Below are 14,680 nucleotides of genomic sequence, written 5' to 3' on the forward strand. Positions count from 1 at the left end.
TATTATTTGTTACAAGAATTTATTACAATGTTTCTACAATTAATTTTCTACAATCATATTTTTCTCAATAACTTTTAAATGTATTTCGAATTGAATTATTTTAATTTTTCCACTGAATAACACTTTTATAATAATTATCTACTTTTTAATCTCTAAGAAATATAAGTTTCTCTTATAATGAAAGTAATCCTTACAATGGAGGTCTTTAAACTAAAGTTTTTTTCTTTTCGAACACTAATTTTGCTCGCGAAGACCTCTCTTTTATCGCATTGCGAAGTTCCGCCTCGGCAAAAGTAGTTCAATATGACGGCAGATCGTGGCTTACGGGACACCGCTGTATATGAGCACGAAGTTTCTATCGCTACCTGCGAGGAAAGCGATGCCATGCAACGCGGTTAGCCGCAGACTCGATACGCACATTCAACGACTCCGAACTGCAATTACTAGTAACCATCTTCACGCCGCGGCCTCGCATAGTTATACCGCCGTTATGCGAAATTTCCGGTTAATCCGACGACTTTTGCGAACGATCGCGGCGAGATGTTACACGCCGCGAGAGACCTCGTGGAACCTCGCTCGGGCCTAATGGGATTGAAATTAATGCATTTCGACGCTTTATCACTAAGGACTAACAACGGCGGACAATCGATAGAAGAGAATTAATTCAGGTGTCACAACGAGGTACAATAAGACAATTTTATTATTAATTCGTTATTAGCCTTATAGCCAGATTTACGCTATCTTTACCATACTGTAGAATATTTATGAGCACTTATGTCGAGTCTTATTGACCGCGTCAGTCCAGATAGCGTTGTCACTTCTTCGACCTCACAGTGAGAAAATACACCAAGTAATCGCAATAAGATTGATCTTGAGCTCATGGACGAAAAAAATCTACGCAGACCGTCGGAGCATAGAGGTACATAGGTGCCGTGGTTTTGACAAAATGTCGTACAGAATCCCTAAATTGAGTGATATTACGAAATCTCGACAGGCGGAAATCCCGAGGAACGGTGCTCGATGATAAATCACACGGTCGCGACCCGGCGCGAAATTGGCCGGGGCGGGCATAAAACAGCGTTCGGCAATGATTTTCGGCAGGCACCGCTCGCGAGAGCCGGTCGCGGTGTATAGCCGTCACGGGCAGATGGATTTATCAAAAGCAAAACATTATACGCGCGCACCAACGCGCAGCCCGCCATCAAAACATTTCGATTCGAGATGGATTTAGCGCCGGTGGATATCACGCCGGGGGTTTCACAAGCCAAGGGTCTAAATCGGGAGCCGATTGACGCACGGTCAAATTTCGCCGGTGCGCCTCTGAGTTCTCCGCGCGGCGTGTCGCGTCGCGTTCGCGTTCGCGGTGCCCTGCGCCGTGATCGATTTTCCGAAGCCGAACACCTGGCTCTCGTATCGAGAACTACTCTCCCGAGAGAGAGTATTATTCCCGGTAAAGATAGATGGTGAAGCTCGAAAGACGAGGGAGATATATGTATACGCCTATACAGGGCCGTGACCAGACAACCCCGGCTTGAGGCGTATTGATGAGATTTTTTTCCTTTTACGTTTTATCCAATTCGTCTCGTTATCATTCAGCAAACATTGATAATATTTGTGGTTATTAATTTTGAAACGTTCGATTTGAAGACTATTCGCACCTCAGTATCTTAAGATGAAAAAAACGTTTAAAAATATCACTTGTTCTTAGGAATTATTCTTAATTGATTACTATCAATTATCCAAGAAATGGATATTAATCTGAAATGAAGAAAAATTCTGCTGTTGACATCGTCTCAATATTTAAAGATTTTATATATAATGAATACTTGTTGACCAATTTTTAAACGTTAAATTTGAAGACTTGATATCTCAGTATTTATAAAAAATTATTTAAGTGATATTACGCTAAGAAATTAAGAGAATTATTAAAGAAAAGAAAAGCGCTATTGTCGATATCATCTTTATATTCGGAGAATTTATTTGAAGCGGTTGAAAATTGCAGAACCTTCCTGCGCACACATAATTTATCTCGCATCGGAAATTTATCGTTTCTAAAATTTCGGTACGTCTCTCCCGGTCCTGCCTGTACAGGACGTTGCAGAAACAGTAGACCGGTTACGGTCGCTAGTCGGAAGAAATACGGCGACCGCGTCCGTCGAAAAACGTTGTTAAATGTCCCCATTCTTTACCCTGCCGGCGAATAATTTATGGTGGTCTAATTGAAGCGCGCTTGAGTGTTAATGATGCGGATTTTACATCGCACGAAACATTATCGACTAGTGAATGGTGGATTTTATCCTCGCTTGAGTTGAGGTGATTAATATAGAGATTATTGTAGAGTGCCATTTAAAATGCGATTTGACATTATTGAAAAGCTCTCTTTGGCTTTCGAGATAACGTTGCAAACTGTAATCGTAATCGGAAAGATATTGGGAAAACTGAACGCGTTAAAAAAGGGAGATATTTAAAAAAAAAGCTGGCAAAACGTCGGGATTAAAAGCTTAATATATTTTCAGCGAAACATTATTCTTGCTCGGGTGGATAAAGAGAAAAGAGAATCCGAGAAAGCTATCTTAAAATTGCCTAAAAAAGCAGACAATCTAAACATAGTGCTGCTTCTACATGGCACGATTTCAGTGCGATTGCCTTCAAGATAAAAGATTCAAAAGCACAAGAAGGAAGACAAATAAATAATAGATGGGAAATTACGACGAACGGAATTGCGGTGGAGCCTGCCAACTTCCGTAAGACTTATGGGTACACTGGTTTCGATACTAGAATACCATCACCGTGCCAGATGTCGGTGCTCAAACGCGAAAGTTTCATATTAACTGCGAAAACGAGAAACCAAGTAAGAAGCTCAAGAATTATCTCTTAAAGAGAATTTTCAAAGAACCAAATGTCCGCAATGTCTATTATATGTATATTTCCACGTATTCACGTTGCAAAGGGCACGTTTTCCATCTCTTTATTTCCGCCTGTAACTCTTTCTTTTGTCGTTATTATATTTTTGATAAATTTTAAACAGCTTATAACAATCTCTATAAAAACAATTAGTCGCATTATCCGGCGCACGAAAAGTCACTTTAATCTTTTTCGTAGAAAACTGTTAAACAAACAAAAAAGTCCAACAACAATTCTTAACTGTATGAGTGTTTTCAGAATAGTGTTAATGTGTAAATAAATTTAAGTGGTATTCTAGGACTAGAAATGAAACATAAAATAACTGCTAATCACATATTGGGATTCTGATCGATGGAACGGATCCTCCGACATCCTATGCGTCTCTGTAAAATATATTTGCGCCGGGTATCATATTCCGACTCGGATCAATATTGATTACCGGCGGAGTTCGTAAGAATATTCGTCCGCTATTGTCTCGCGAAGTTCTAGTCCGTCCCCCCGGGCGATGGACCGGTACGCTGGAAGCGGAGCAAGCGTAGCGCGGAGCTAGAGAGATAAGTTTCTCCCGTCACGTCGCGCATATACGCGCGAGGGTTTTTTCCGCGCGGCGCGCAATTTTAGAACTTAATTAAAACGAAATCCAATTGAAATATTTACGCGCGCGCGCGCGGGGAGGAGGGATTCCGCGCCGGGGGAGAGAAAAGTGTTTATTACGGGTGCCGGCCGAATTTGTACCGGCGCGCGGTCGCGGAGAAGCCGCCGCCGCCGCCGCGGACGCGGTATTTGCAAAATTAAAAGTACGAACACGTGTACCGCCGCTGGATGAGATTATGCAAACTAAGTTTACATTTAGATGCAAACATAAGGCTTACGCGCCGGCTAAAATGTAAGCTACGTACATTCGCAGGTGCATATCGTGTCCGTTCGGCGCGCGCGCGCGCGCGCGCGCCCTGAACTATAGCATCTACATATTATGTATATCGCGCGGACATTACAGTACGTCGTTCGTGATATACACGTTGACTTAATCTACCATTTAGAATATGAGCGCGGTAAGCGCCGGAAACAACGCTGGTTTAAGCATTTATAACCGTTAATGGATAAGACGTGTTTCTGCCACGTTTGACGTGCTGACGTTTGTTGCTTTGTCCGAGATTAGAAGCATAATGGATATTTAACTAAAATTCCGGTCACCAGCGTGTACATTTGCGCAACGAGAACGGGGACGATAATATTTCCTGCGCGAATGAAATAAAATGAGATATTACGAAACAGGAAAGGCACATTAATATGCCGCGCCACTGAAAAAAAAAAAAAAGAAGGTAGACATTCCTTCTTCGAAGAGCTTTTGCAATGCACACGTCGTTACGTTTTTAGGTAAAAACTAGCTCTACTGGCGCTTTCAAAGGAAGATAACAATAGCGACAAAAGAATGAATACGCGGCGTTTTATAACTGCGCGGAATATCGAAACCGGTAACGTGTAGCGTGAATAACGCAAACGACGGTAACATTGTAAAACGTCGTTCTATGTGAAAACTATTTCGAAGTATTCTCTTTAAGCTGTGCATACCGCATACCCCAAAGGACGGTGTATAGTTTCCAGATAAAGGGCCATATGTTCGGTACTTGGAGTCGAGTGTATACAAATCCCCGCTCGTGAGCCGCATAAGAATGTGTAGTAGCTGCTGTCCCGGCCGAAAACATCCGGCCAAGTTCTGCATATTTCACCTATTGCCCGTAAATACGAACCTTTCCCCATCGCGAATGAAATCAAAATCAGCGCAGGGGGCAAAATTGATAAAGCAATTTTAAATCATTATTTCATCATATCTGGACACAAAAGTGGGACGAAAAGTGATCTCTCGAATAGAAAATTACGGTAATTTTTTTAATAACGAAACCGACAGCTTACAAAGAGTATTCGAAGGTAATTTAGCGAAATTAATGCGATTAATAACTGATTATGATTTATGTTTAAATTAATCATTGCAATGGATATTCCTATCTATATATTATAAATTGAAAATTTAATAGTGATTAATTCCTCCCCCGTCAGAGATCAGTGTGATGAATAACATACAGAGCGTCAAATTACAGAAGTCAAAATTGTACAGATATTTAAATAAAGAATTATATAGGAAATTTAGATCTACAAATAAATTACCCAAACAAAGAAGAAATCCCTTGGAAAAATTGAACTAAACGTTGTTAAATGTAGAATTAAATTATTGCGTCGCTGTCAAATGTCTCATCCGATATAAAAATACAAAAAAAAAATCCATAATTTGTATGTCCGGTGGATATTTGGCGCGAGTTAATTTTTTTATTATCTTCTACCAACATAAGGTGATCAAATATTTTTCTCATATTTTATGATGTTCTCAAAAATCCTATAAGTGAATCCTATAAAAGTTATCACGAGGGTATCTTGTTCTTTGGCTTTTATAAAAATTGATCATCTTATTCTAAAGCCACACCGAGACGTGTTTGTCGAGGAAGCTTTCTTCCCGCATTGTCTCAGCCTCACAGATGGCATCACCCGATTAATCGGAAAGGTTAACAGCCAACAGCTAAAGTCAGCATCAGCTGCCGTCCCGCTGGAAAGTTTGCTTATGTTGGGCCGTTTGTTCCATCCTCGGAATAACTTCGCGATAAACATTTCGAAAGATGCCGAGGTAGAAGGATTGGCTGATACGTGCCATCATAAAGCTTCCGATGTACAGTGAAATTTATTTAAATGAGAGCATCTAAATCTGTACATACAGACCTGTTGGTAAGAACCTGTTCTATGTTTGTGCCATTGCATTAAGCTCGGAAGAGCACGCAAGTGAAGTGATAATATAAATTTAATTAACTTTTATGTTTGACTCATTAGAATATAAGTTAATTGTAACCGTAGTTACAGTTTGATAACCAATAATGGTGCGATTAATAATATTTTGAAATACATATAATTATACTTAGTTGCAAATTTTAAACCCGGTTTTGATCTGTAATCCTCTTTAGTTGCCTTTAATGGATTACTGCAATAATTATCTTAAAAGCGTCATATTCTAATCACTTAATTAATCTTAAAAAAGCGAACCATTCTTTTAATGTAGTTAATTGTTTTAATTAGGTCCTTTAGGAATAGCTTTTTTATAATATAAACAAAAAGAAAACTGTTTCTTATTTTATTACTTTGTTTGATTATTCTAAACTTTGTATAACAATATTAAATTTAATATATTGTGAAACATGAAAATGTGGAAATAAAATTTTTTGTATTAAAATTATATATATAATGTACAAAGTTTATGTTATATTATTGGAAATTGGAGTACTGGAGCTACGTAAGACTCAGTGTGTGATCGAATTACGATCAATATCAACATTTTGTGCTCCACTAAGTATCGAGAAGTAATCAATCATTCTTCGCGTTTGTCGAAAACTAACGAAAACTTTCGTGCTTTGACAAAGAAAAAGATTAAATATTTTTACTTCTTTAATTATTTTATTATTTGACATCAAATTAATAAAATTTTATAGCCTTTAGTAATAATAAAATTTTTATTTATTTTTTAATTATAGGATGAATACATTATATTTCTCTTTCGTATTTATCTATAATAATTCGAGAAACAGAAGGGACATTGCAACATCGAAATACGGCACATGAAATATCATATTAATGCAATTTTTATGTCAGAGAAATTTGCCGCATATACCCTGCTTCTTATAGGAGAAGCGCAGCAGTGAAAACTCGCGAATATTATTTCACCTCGTTTCGTGTCTTTACATCCCTCACAGAATTTTTATATTTTCGAAAAATATATGCTGAAATTTTTACACTTGTAACATGTACCTGTACACGGAAAGAATAATTTTACCGTGAAGTATAAAAATTTAGCTAGGTACACAGCTCTAAAAATAATTTTATCTTGATTTATCAAAATAATTATGTAGGACACTTAAGCATGATAATACTGCTACAAAAATTTCTTCTAGCTTTTTCCAGCAACCGGCTTAAACATCCAGCATAATTATTTTCAGATTCGTAATTCAGCAAGATCGTTCTTTCTGTATAAAATTTGAAAAATTGTAGAAAAAAGAAAGATCACATAATATCATCTTTCTTCAGATTAATTTTTTTATTCATCCGTAGCAGGAATTTAATTAACACTTATTGTCAGATATTTCTGTTGAAACAGATAAGTGTTTGAGAAACAGTTAAGTATTAAATGGCATTTGAATTCAGGCAAACTAACGTCGAAATTGCACGGCAAATCGATCATGTCTCGCTGCATATGGACAAACACGTTTCTCGCGGATCCATTAAACTGCCACGGTGTCTAAATATTGCCAAAAGTCAAACGGCGACCCTTCCGGATTAATCCATAAGGCATACAACGTCGGTGTGTGTTGCGATGTAACCTTTTAGCTTGGAAAATCTTAGCCGGCTGCGGCGGCCGCGCTTGGCTTCCCCTCGTAGCGTCTCGCTTTACACGCTCCGCCGGAAGTGCAATGGGTTTCCACCGCACGAACGGCTCCCGCAAATATTTGGACCAGACGCGCTCTCGGAAACCGGCTACTCGATCGATTCCACGACGTCGAGGCATGACCGGGGCATATTGTAATATCTTATCCCATCCTTTCCTGTTAAGAACATATGCACCGCGGACGTTCTTTTTGTTACGGAAACAAAGTATAATGTGAGAAGGCAAACGACAACGCGAAATAATTGAGGCTTCTCCCGTCATTTGTATTATATAACACATCTCTGCGTCCGGCATATTGGAATGTTTGCTTAATAGAAGGGACGAAAAACTTTTTGATCGAGTTAAATTGTTATCGTACGTACATAACGTGATAAGTGTCAACACTTTTGAAGTTATGATAAGAAATTTCATGTCACACTGTGCAGGATTGTTCAAATACCTCGCAGCCATGCGGTCTTGAATATCGCGGAAAAGTTGCGGGGATCTTGAAAATACTAAAAGTTTCGAGGATCTCAAAAGATTTAAAAGCTTGGGAGTTGTTGTAGATCTTAAAGGCTTACCACATTTCCAGCGATTGGAACATTCCAAGAGCCCCAGAGCGTTCAGATAACCTTGAGGATTCGAAGAAACGCAACGATACCTACTACGCGCATACCTTTCGATTTGGATAAATTCCATTCAGCCGAGCGTAACGTGTATCATAGTACATTCTTACGTTACCGAGAACGCGCATGCAACCGTACGCAGAAAGAACTGTTCTGCTAAGGTATCTAAAGATTTTAGCCGCGGCTACAGATCGGAAAATAATTATGTGGATCGCTCGGGCTGGTTGCTGGAATGGCTTGGACTTTATAATTATTTTGATAATACAAAATTATTTTTAGATTCAGCTAAATTTTTAAGATCCCTTCGTGTCTGGTTTCTTTATCAATCTTGCCGTCTGCTCTTCTTTCTTCTCCCATTTTATCGTTCTTATGTTCATATATTAAAAACGGTAAAGCAACCAAGGTCTTTGTAAATAACGGTAATAACGGTGATGCAACCGAGAAGAAATAGAACAGCAAGCGTGGAACGCACTGCAACTCGCTCGCGAATTTTGTCGTGAGCGTAGCAAGCAGAAACGCTACCTTCTTGCTGTCCCACGATTTGCATACGAAAGTATCGAGCAGTACAAATTACGGAGCGGCTTAGCGGAGCTTCACTTACGAGAAAGAGAAGCAGACAGAGAGAGAGAGAGAGAGAGAGAGAGAGAGACGGCCAAGCCAGCGGCGCGGTGCACGGACGGGATAAATTCAGTCGGTTTTCTCCGCCGTGTCCGTCGTGTCCGGAACAAAGGAAAAAATGGTCGTCTTACTCCCAGGACAGCGAGGCTGATTGCTCCGCTCGGGCATTTTGAGGCCGCGCGCTGCGCCGGGAACAAATTGCGAAACTTCCAACCTCTAATGTCGCGCTGTCGACTCTCCGGGGGTGCCTCAGGAGCATACTGCCTCGATCTCCCTTGTTCTCCACCCTTCCTTCCTCCCCCTACCCCTTTGCATATGTACGATGCATCGCGATGCTGAGCGCAAAACACGAATCGCGGATCCGCGTTCTTCGCGATTACGGTGCGAGGAGCTCTCATAAGCAGAGGCAGAGAGATACGTAGAGAGAGAGAGACGGGTAACTAGCCGTGACTCCTTTCGAGAACTAGGTCGTGCCCGTGGAGGGAAACGAGCGTGTCGAATCGTGGGGAAACGCGCGAGAGATTCTCTAGGCGCCGGTTGATTCCGATGCTGATTTTCCTCCTCGTGTGTAGCTACTTCGTAATGCGCTCCCTGTATTCCGTCGGGCGATACTCGCTTATTGCGCTCTCTCTAACTTCGAAACGAACATTAAAAAAGAAATACGAATTAATCTCGCGTTGGCCGACAACTATCCCTGTCTCGCGATTTAATCAGAATGTCGAGCATCACGAGCGACACACGTGTCCCAAATATGAAATGAGAATTTCACTCCTCCGAATATTGACGCGCGCAGTTAAGATGTATACCGTCTATTTCTGGTACTTCGAGAGTTCGTGTATTAATGTCAAAATAACGAGAGGGAAGTATTGACGTTATCTGGTACATTGAGATATCGGTGACCCCGTCGCCGTTATCTGCGATCGATTTTATTCGGCATTCATGGGGTCGTCCGAATCGAGCTCGATCGATTCAACGTCGCAACCGTGCCAGCTGCGTATAATTGCTTCTGCCCGAGTATCGAGGGATTGGGAATGTCGGATAAAGGTTTCCTTTTATTCATCGCTTCCTTTGTTTTCTGTCTGATAACTGTCGTCTCTGAGGAAGAATACGTATGGCTGGCATCCGCCGGTTGCGCTACGGAAACGATTCTGCATTCATAAAGAAGTCGAGGATACCTTTTGAAAGTTCGCGAAGTTTATTTTCTACCGCCCAGCATAGTTTTTACGTTACGTTGGATCCAAAAAATAATCAGAGATAGATTCCTCAAAGAATTGTAAAGATTTGTCTTGCAACGTAATCAATTGCAGCTATTTCTAACAATTTTATTTACATTATACTGATAAATTGTTTAATGTTCGTTATTTTTGTATAAAATTACATTATTGGTTATTGTGATATTATATTATTTTATTATGATTGATTGTGATATTTCATTATTTTATTATGTCTTCTAATAATTTGCATTATATCTGTCTGATATCTCACATTTTCATGTCATTAAAGGAAAGGAATGTTTGCTGTAATAATTTTTATATACTTAAAAAACCTAGTATTTATGAGAAGGAACTCTATTGCTCCAGTGTCATTTGCATTAGCTCTTTGATAGTATCCGCGTCAACAAAGAGCATTCTCGCAAACTGTATCCGTGCATCAAATCCATTTTCGTCGTATATCTTTACGCGGCAAAAAGGACTCGACACAACGCTGCACTACGTATTTCACTACACTGTTACACACACACACACACACACACACACACACACACACACACACACACACACACGGGCGCGCGTGCGCGCGCGCGAAACAACGTGTGTATGTACAGCTGCGTGCACATACACTGTTGTTACACTGTGACATCCGCAGGACGCCTATCACTTCCATCGTCACGTCACGATGTAACCACGTACCGAAAACAAATACGTTTGCCAGAATCTCGTTGCGTCTCTTCATCCATCTTTCTTCTTTCCTTTTAGTTCTCGAACCACGATCTCCTTGCTTTTCTCTCTCTCTCTTTTTCCCTCGCGTCTGTACACATTCACTGGCGGATGAAAGCTTCCTGAGGCCCTCATATATTTTATGTTATTTTCCAAAAAACCAACAAAGCAAATCAAATTTGTACGTAATGAAAGGACGAGTTTTATAATTCAAAGTAAATTCTGGAGTTTCTTTTTCCTCAAAAATAATATTGTTTCAACAATTATTTTGAATTTATTCAGAAGATGCTTCTGAAATTTTATTCTCGAAACTAGTCGAAAGAATGAAAGAATTTATAAGAGTTTATAATTTAAGGAGTATATAATAAAATAAAATGGTGCACGGGGATTGATTTTGTTTTAGTATTGGTTCAATAAAAAAATCAATTTTTGCAATATTTTTGTATGATACATTTGGGACTTATATTTCATATAAAGTTTCTTTATATTGTAATATCCCGGAACGGGTATTGTAAGATCCTAGTCCGCCACTGGTTTCATCCCTTCATCGAGCGAGTTGGCTCTCGCCGGCATCGCGTAGAAGCGTGCCACGCCGTCAAAATGCAAATTCCGTCCACGCGGCTCGTTGAATTATTATTTTAAGCCCCGTAACGGCTATTCGCTACGGGAAAATCTCATGAAAATTAATTTATTTTAATGCACTTGGTCCACGTCGCGACTGTTACGGAGAAAGTCGGAGAGCAAGAGAGAGAGAGAGAGAGAGTGAGTAAATGAAAGAGAAAGGAAGAGACAAGGGGCAGCGAAAGGAGAAAAGGGGAAGAAAAAAGGGCCGATGCGTCGACGAGGGCGCAGACACCAAATTAACGTTCGACTCATGCTTCTTTCAGCACACTCCGCCGCGGAATTGAGAATTCTGGATTCTGGAGCCGGCCTCGGCTTAGACGAGGATTTCTGCCGAGATTTTCTCTGTACATCCCCCGTCAGCCATCCTCACCAACCGGCGGCCCCCTCAGCCCCCCGTTTCCGTTATGAAGACGTTCGCGCATCGTCACTTCACCAGCTTCCTGGTAAGATTTTTCAACGAATCTTAAAGCTCCACTGCCAGCGAAATCTATTCTTTATATTACCGTTTAACGGCAAATATTTATTCTTTCTTCGTTTTCTTTTTTTTTTTTTTTGCTCAAATACAAGGAGCCTCAAATGTCGCAGGACCGATTCTATTTTATTTGCAAATAAACAGAATCTAGGATATTTTTGCATCATCGGACAATATTACATCGCTTTCACACGAAATTCCGCTAATTCTCATCACAAGATTTAAATATATTTAACAATATGATTTGCGTAATATTGCAACACATTCATAGTTATTATTTTTTATTGAATACGGAAGAAAAAAACACAAACAGTTGACTGACAGTCGGCGAATTTGAATGGCACAATAATGGTGCCAATTCAACTTTAATTGAAACACTCGCAATCAATAAATATAAATACAATAACGGCATCGTTTGGATTGAAAAGGCAGACTAAAGAAAAATGATCAATTGAAAATATATTTCTCTGTATTCGGGTTGTTTTACGATTGCACTCGTTCTCCATTTTGTTTGTACTAATTTAATTTAATTACTTTTTAAGTTACGATTTGCAACTTGAGATTTTACGCGAGGAGAATATCGTCCTACGAACTGTAATTTCCAAACTTTTAGACTTTCAACTTTCCGTTACACAACGTATTTATTCGCTATGTTGCTACGGAAAAGCCATGATAAAGAATTTCGCTAATTAAACACTATATATCATCTCATAATATTTTGATAAAAAACATTTCTAATATTTCTATAATAACACTATTTATCTCATTTCTCTCTTTCTCACACAAATCTAAAACTTATTTTTAGATCCTAAATGAAGGTAATTCTTAATACCTTAAAGATCTTTTATCACTGAAAGCGACTCACTAATAAAATTATTCTATCACGTCACGTTTTTGAGAAAATTGGACTTAAAAGTGTCAAAAATGACATTTGACACTTTTAAGTCCAATTGAACTAAAATAGCTAAAAAATTTGATATAGGGAAATTTTGCAAACGAATTAATTTTTTATGTCAAAAGGTCTATAAAAGTCTTATACTGGTCTTTATTATAAAAGGATAGAAGGTTTATATGAAAGCAAACCTTAAAAGTATAAGTATTGAGAGATTAATAATAAAATTTTAAAAATAGATTAGATTCTTCAACAAATATATATTTTATAGAATAGATGTTTTATTGCTAAAGTTTATAAAGGAAAATAATAGCGGACGATTGCTAACGGTCACATCTAAAGAAATCACCGAATTTGACACTTTTATGCGAAATGTCGATAGTATCCTTTATATCGCGCCAAACGTAGGGTCCAAAGGGTTAAAGATGAAGACGACTTTTCATGCCGTCGACATGAAGCGAAGAAAGCATATAGACGGTGTCGAGAATCTCTCCAGCATCTCGAGATGCCGCGCTAATTCCATGTCGAGTTCTCGATCCTTCCAGCCTTTTCTCAAGCAATTCCTCGGTGCATGATGTCTTCTCCCTGACAAAGGAGAGAACGTTGTATACAGGGTGTTCACAAGTATTACTCTTCTGTTTTAATAATAGCTTATTTAGATTTTTTAAAAATTTCTTTTCTCCAATGAAAAATGTCGAGGCAGAATTACTGTAATTTTTAAATTCTCAATATATCTTTGTAATAAATTTACGAATAAAAAATATTTTGGTAAAATTCGTTAAATTTTTTGAAGACATAAAATTTATTTGCGAAACTTATTCGACGAAAATTTTGAACTTCGCGAATATCGAAATACGAGTTAACTGAAAAGAGTGTTATAAAAGTTGAGGTCGACGGCTTTGGGACACCGTGTATAAGCAACTCGCAGATAGACGTGCACAGTCTGCGTGCATGACAGATCCACGGTTCGCATGGAGAACTTTACGAGACGATAATGGACAGATTTATGAGACTGTTTATCGATCCTCGAGTAAATCCAATTTTCGTAGCCGCGACGGAGCGGCGAGAGAATTCCGTCCGCGGGACGTCGTAAAGATCGTGGAAAGGCGAGGGCAAAAAGTTGCCGAGAACTTAACTTCCGTCCGTCCGCCCTGTCGGTACAAACCTGAATTTATCAGGTCAATTTATGAGTAATTTCCGAGTCGCCGTGAATGATTTTCATCTTCTTACACTCGAAATTATACGAAAGTGTTTGAGGGACCGAGGACCGAGGAAAGTTGGATATAAAGTAAAATCAAAAATATAAACGCAAAAAGAAATACAAAAATATGAAGCCAAAGCCAAATGGAAAAAAAAAACGTGTGTTAAAATCCGAAAGATTAGAGCGCATTAGATATTACATTTTTTGATACGCAAATAAAACTGATTACAGTCGCTCGCGCGTTGATTAATCGTGATGCTGGAGTGTGGAAAGGCGTGGGGGTCGACAAAAACGCGGAAATCCCTCGCGACAAGGCTACTTGGTTGGATCTTCATTTTCGCGAACTCAGGCTTTAACTTTCAGACTTGAGGCTTTTTCATGGTTTAAAGACAAGCCGGGGAGGGGCCCTCTCTCTCTTGCTCGTCCCTCAAATCCTTTCATAAAGAATATCCTTCCAACTCACGTCCAAGAGCACTTGCTGTCCCTCCCCTCCCATGTCTCTTTCGCTTCCTCGTTTCTTTGTCCTCGTCTTCCGTCTCTCCTCCACGTGTCTCCGCATCTCGACGTTCTTCCTTTCCACTCTCGCTGTCCCTTCCGCGTATCTCCTAATTCTTTTTTTTTTTTTTGCACCCATCGTGTCTCGTTGTTTTGCATTTTTACGGGCGAGCGTAACCGACAAAGCGCGGATCGCGCGTCGGATCCGGGCTTTCCCTTCAAGCGTTGTGTCGAGTATCCTTGACAAACTGGCGCAAGCGTGTAGTCTTTCGGTACTCGAAATTATTCGGCTATTGAACAGCTTTCGGCTATTCGAATCTTACGAAACGGAAACCCGCCGAATTGAAAAGCTGACGCACACTGGCTGTCCGCCGTATCGTGGTGAGATAGGAGCTATTTTTTAACAATTTCACCTTCCCGTCGAGGTGTTATTAAAAAAAAAAAAAAAAAAA

At 39.5% G+C, this 14,680-nt stretch overlaps 1 protein-coding gene across 1 annotated transcript in view; it reads left to right on the forward strand.

The window, feature by feature from the left end:
• The window catches only part of LOC105834882, a 105,228-nt gene extending 90,548 nt beyond the window's left edge, over window positions 1-14,680 (forward strand). Inside the window, exon 5 of the mRNA XM_036291571.1 lies at window positions 11,432-14,680. Within this exon, the coding sequence (XP_036147464.1) occupies window positions 11,432-11,865 (434 nt within the window). The 3' untranslated portion in view covers window positions 11,866-14,680. The remainder of the gene's footprint in view (window positions 1-11,431) is intronic.

The sequence above is a fragment of the Monomorium pharaonis genome, chromosome 8 (genome assembly GCF_013373865.1).
Source record: "Monomorium pharaonis isolate MP-MQ-018 chromosome 8, ASM1337386v2, whole genome shotgun sequence".
NCBI lineage: Eukaryota > Metazoa > Arthropoda > Insecta > Hymenoptera > Formicidae > Monomorium > Monomorium pharaonis.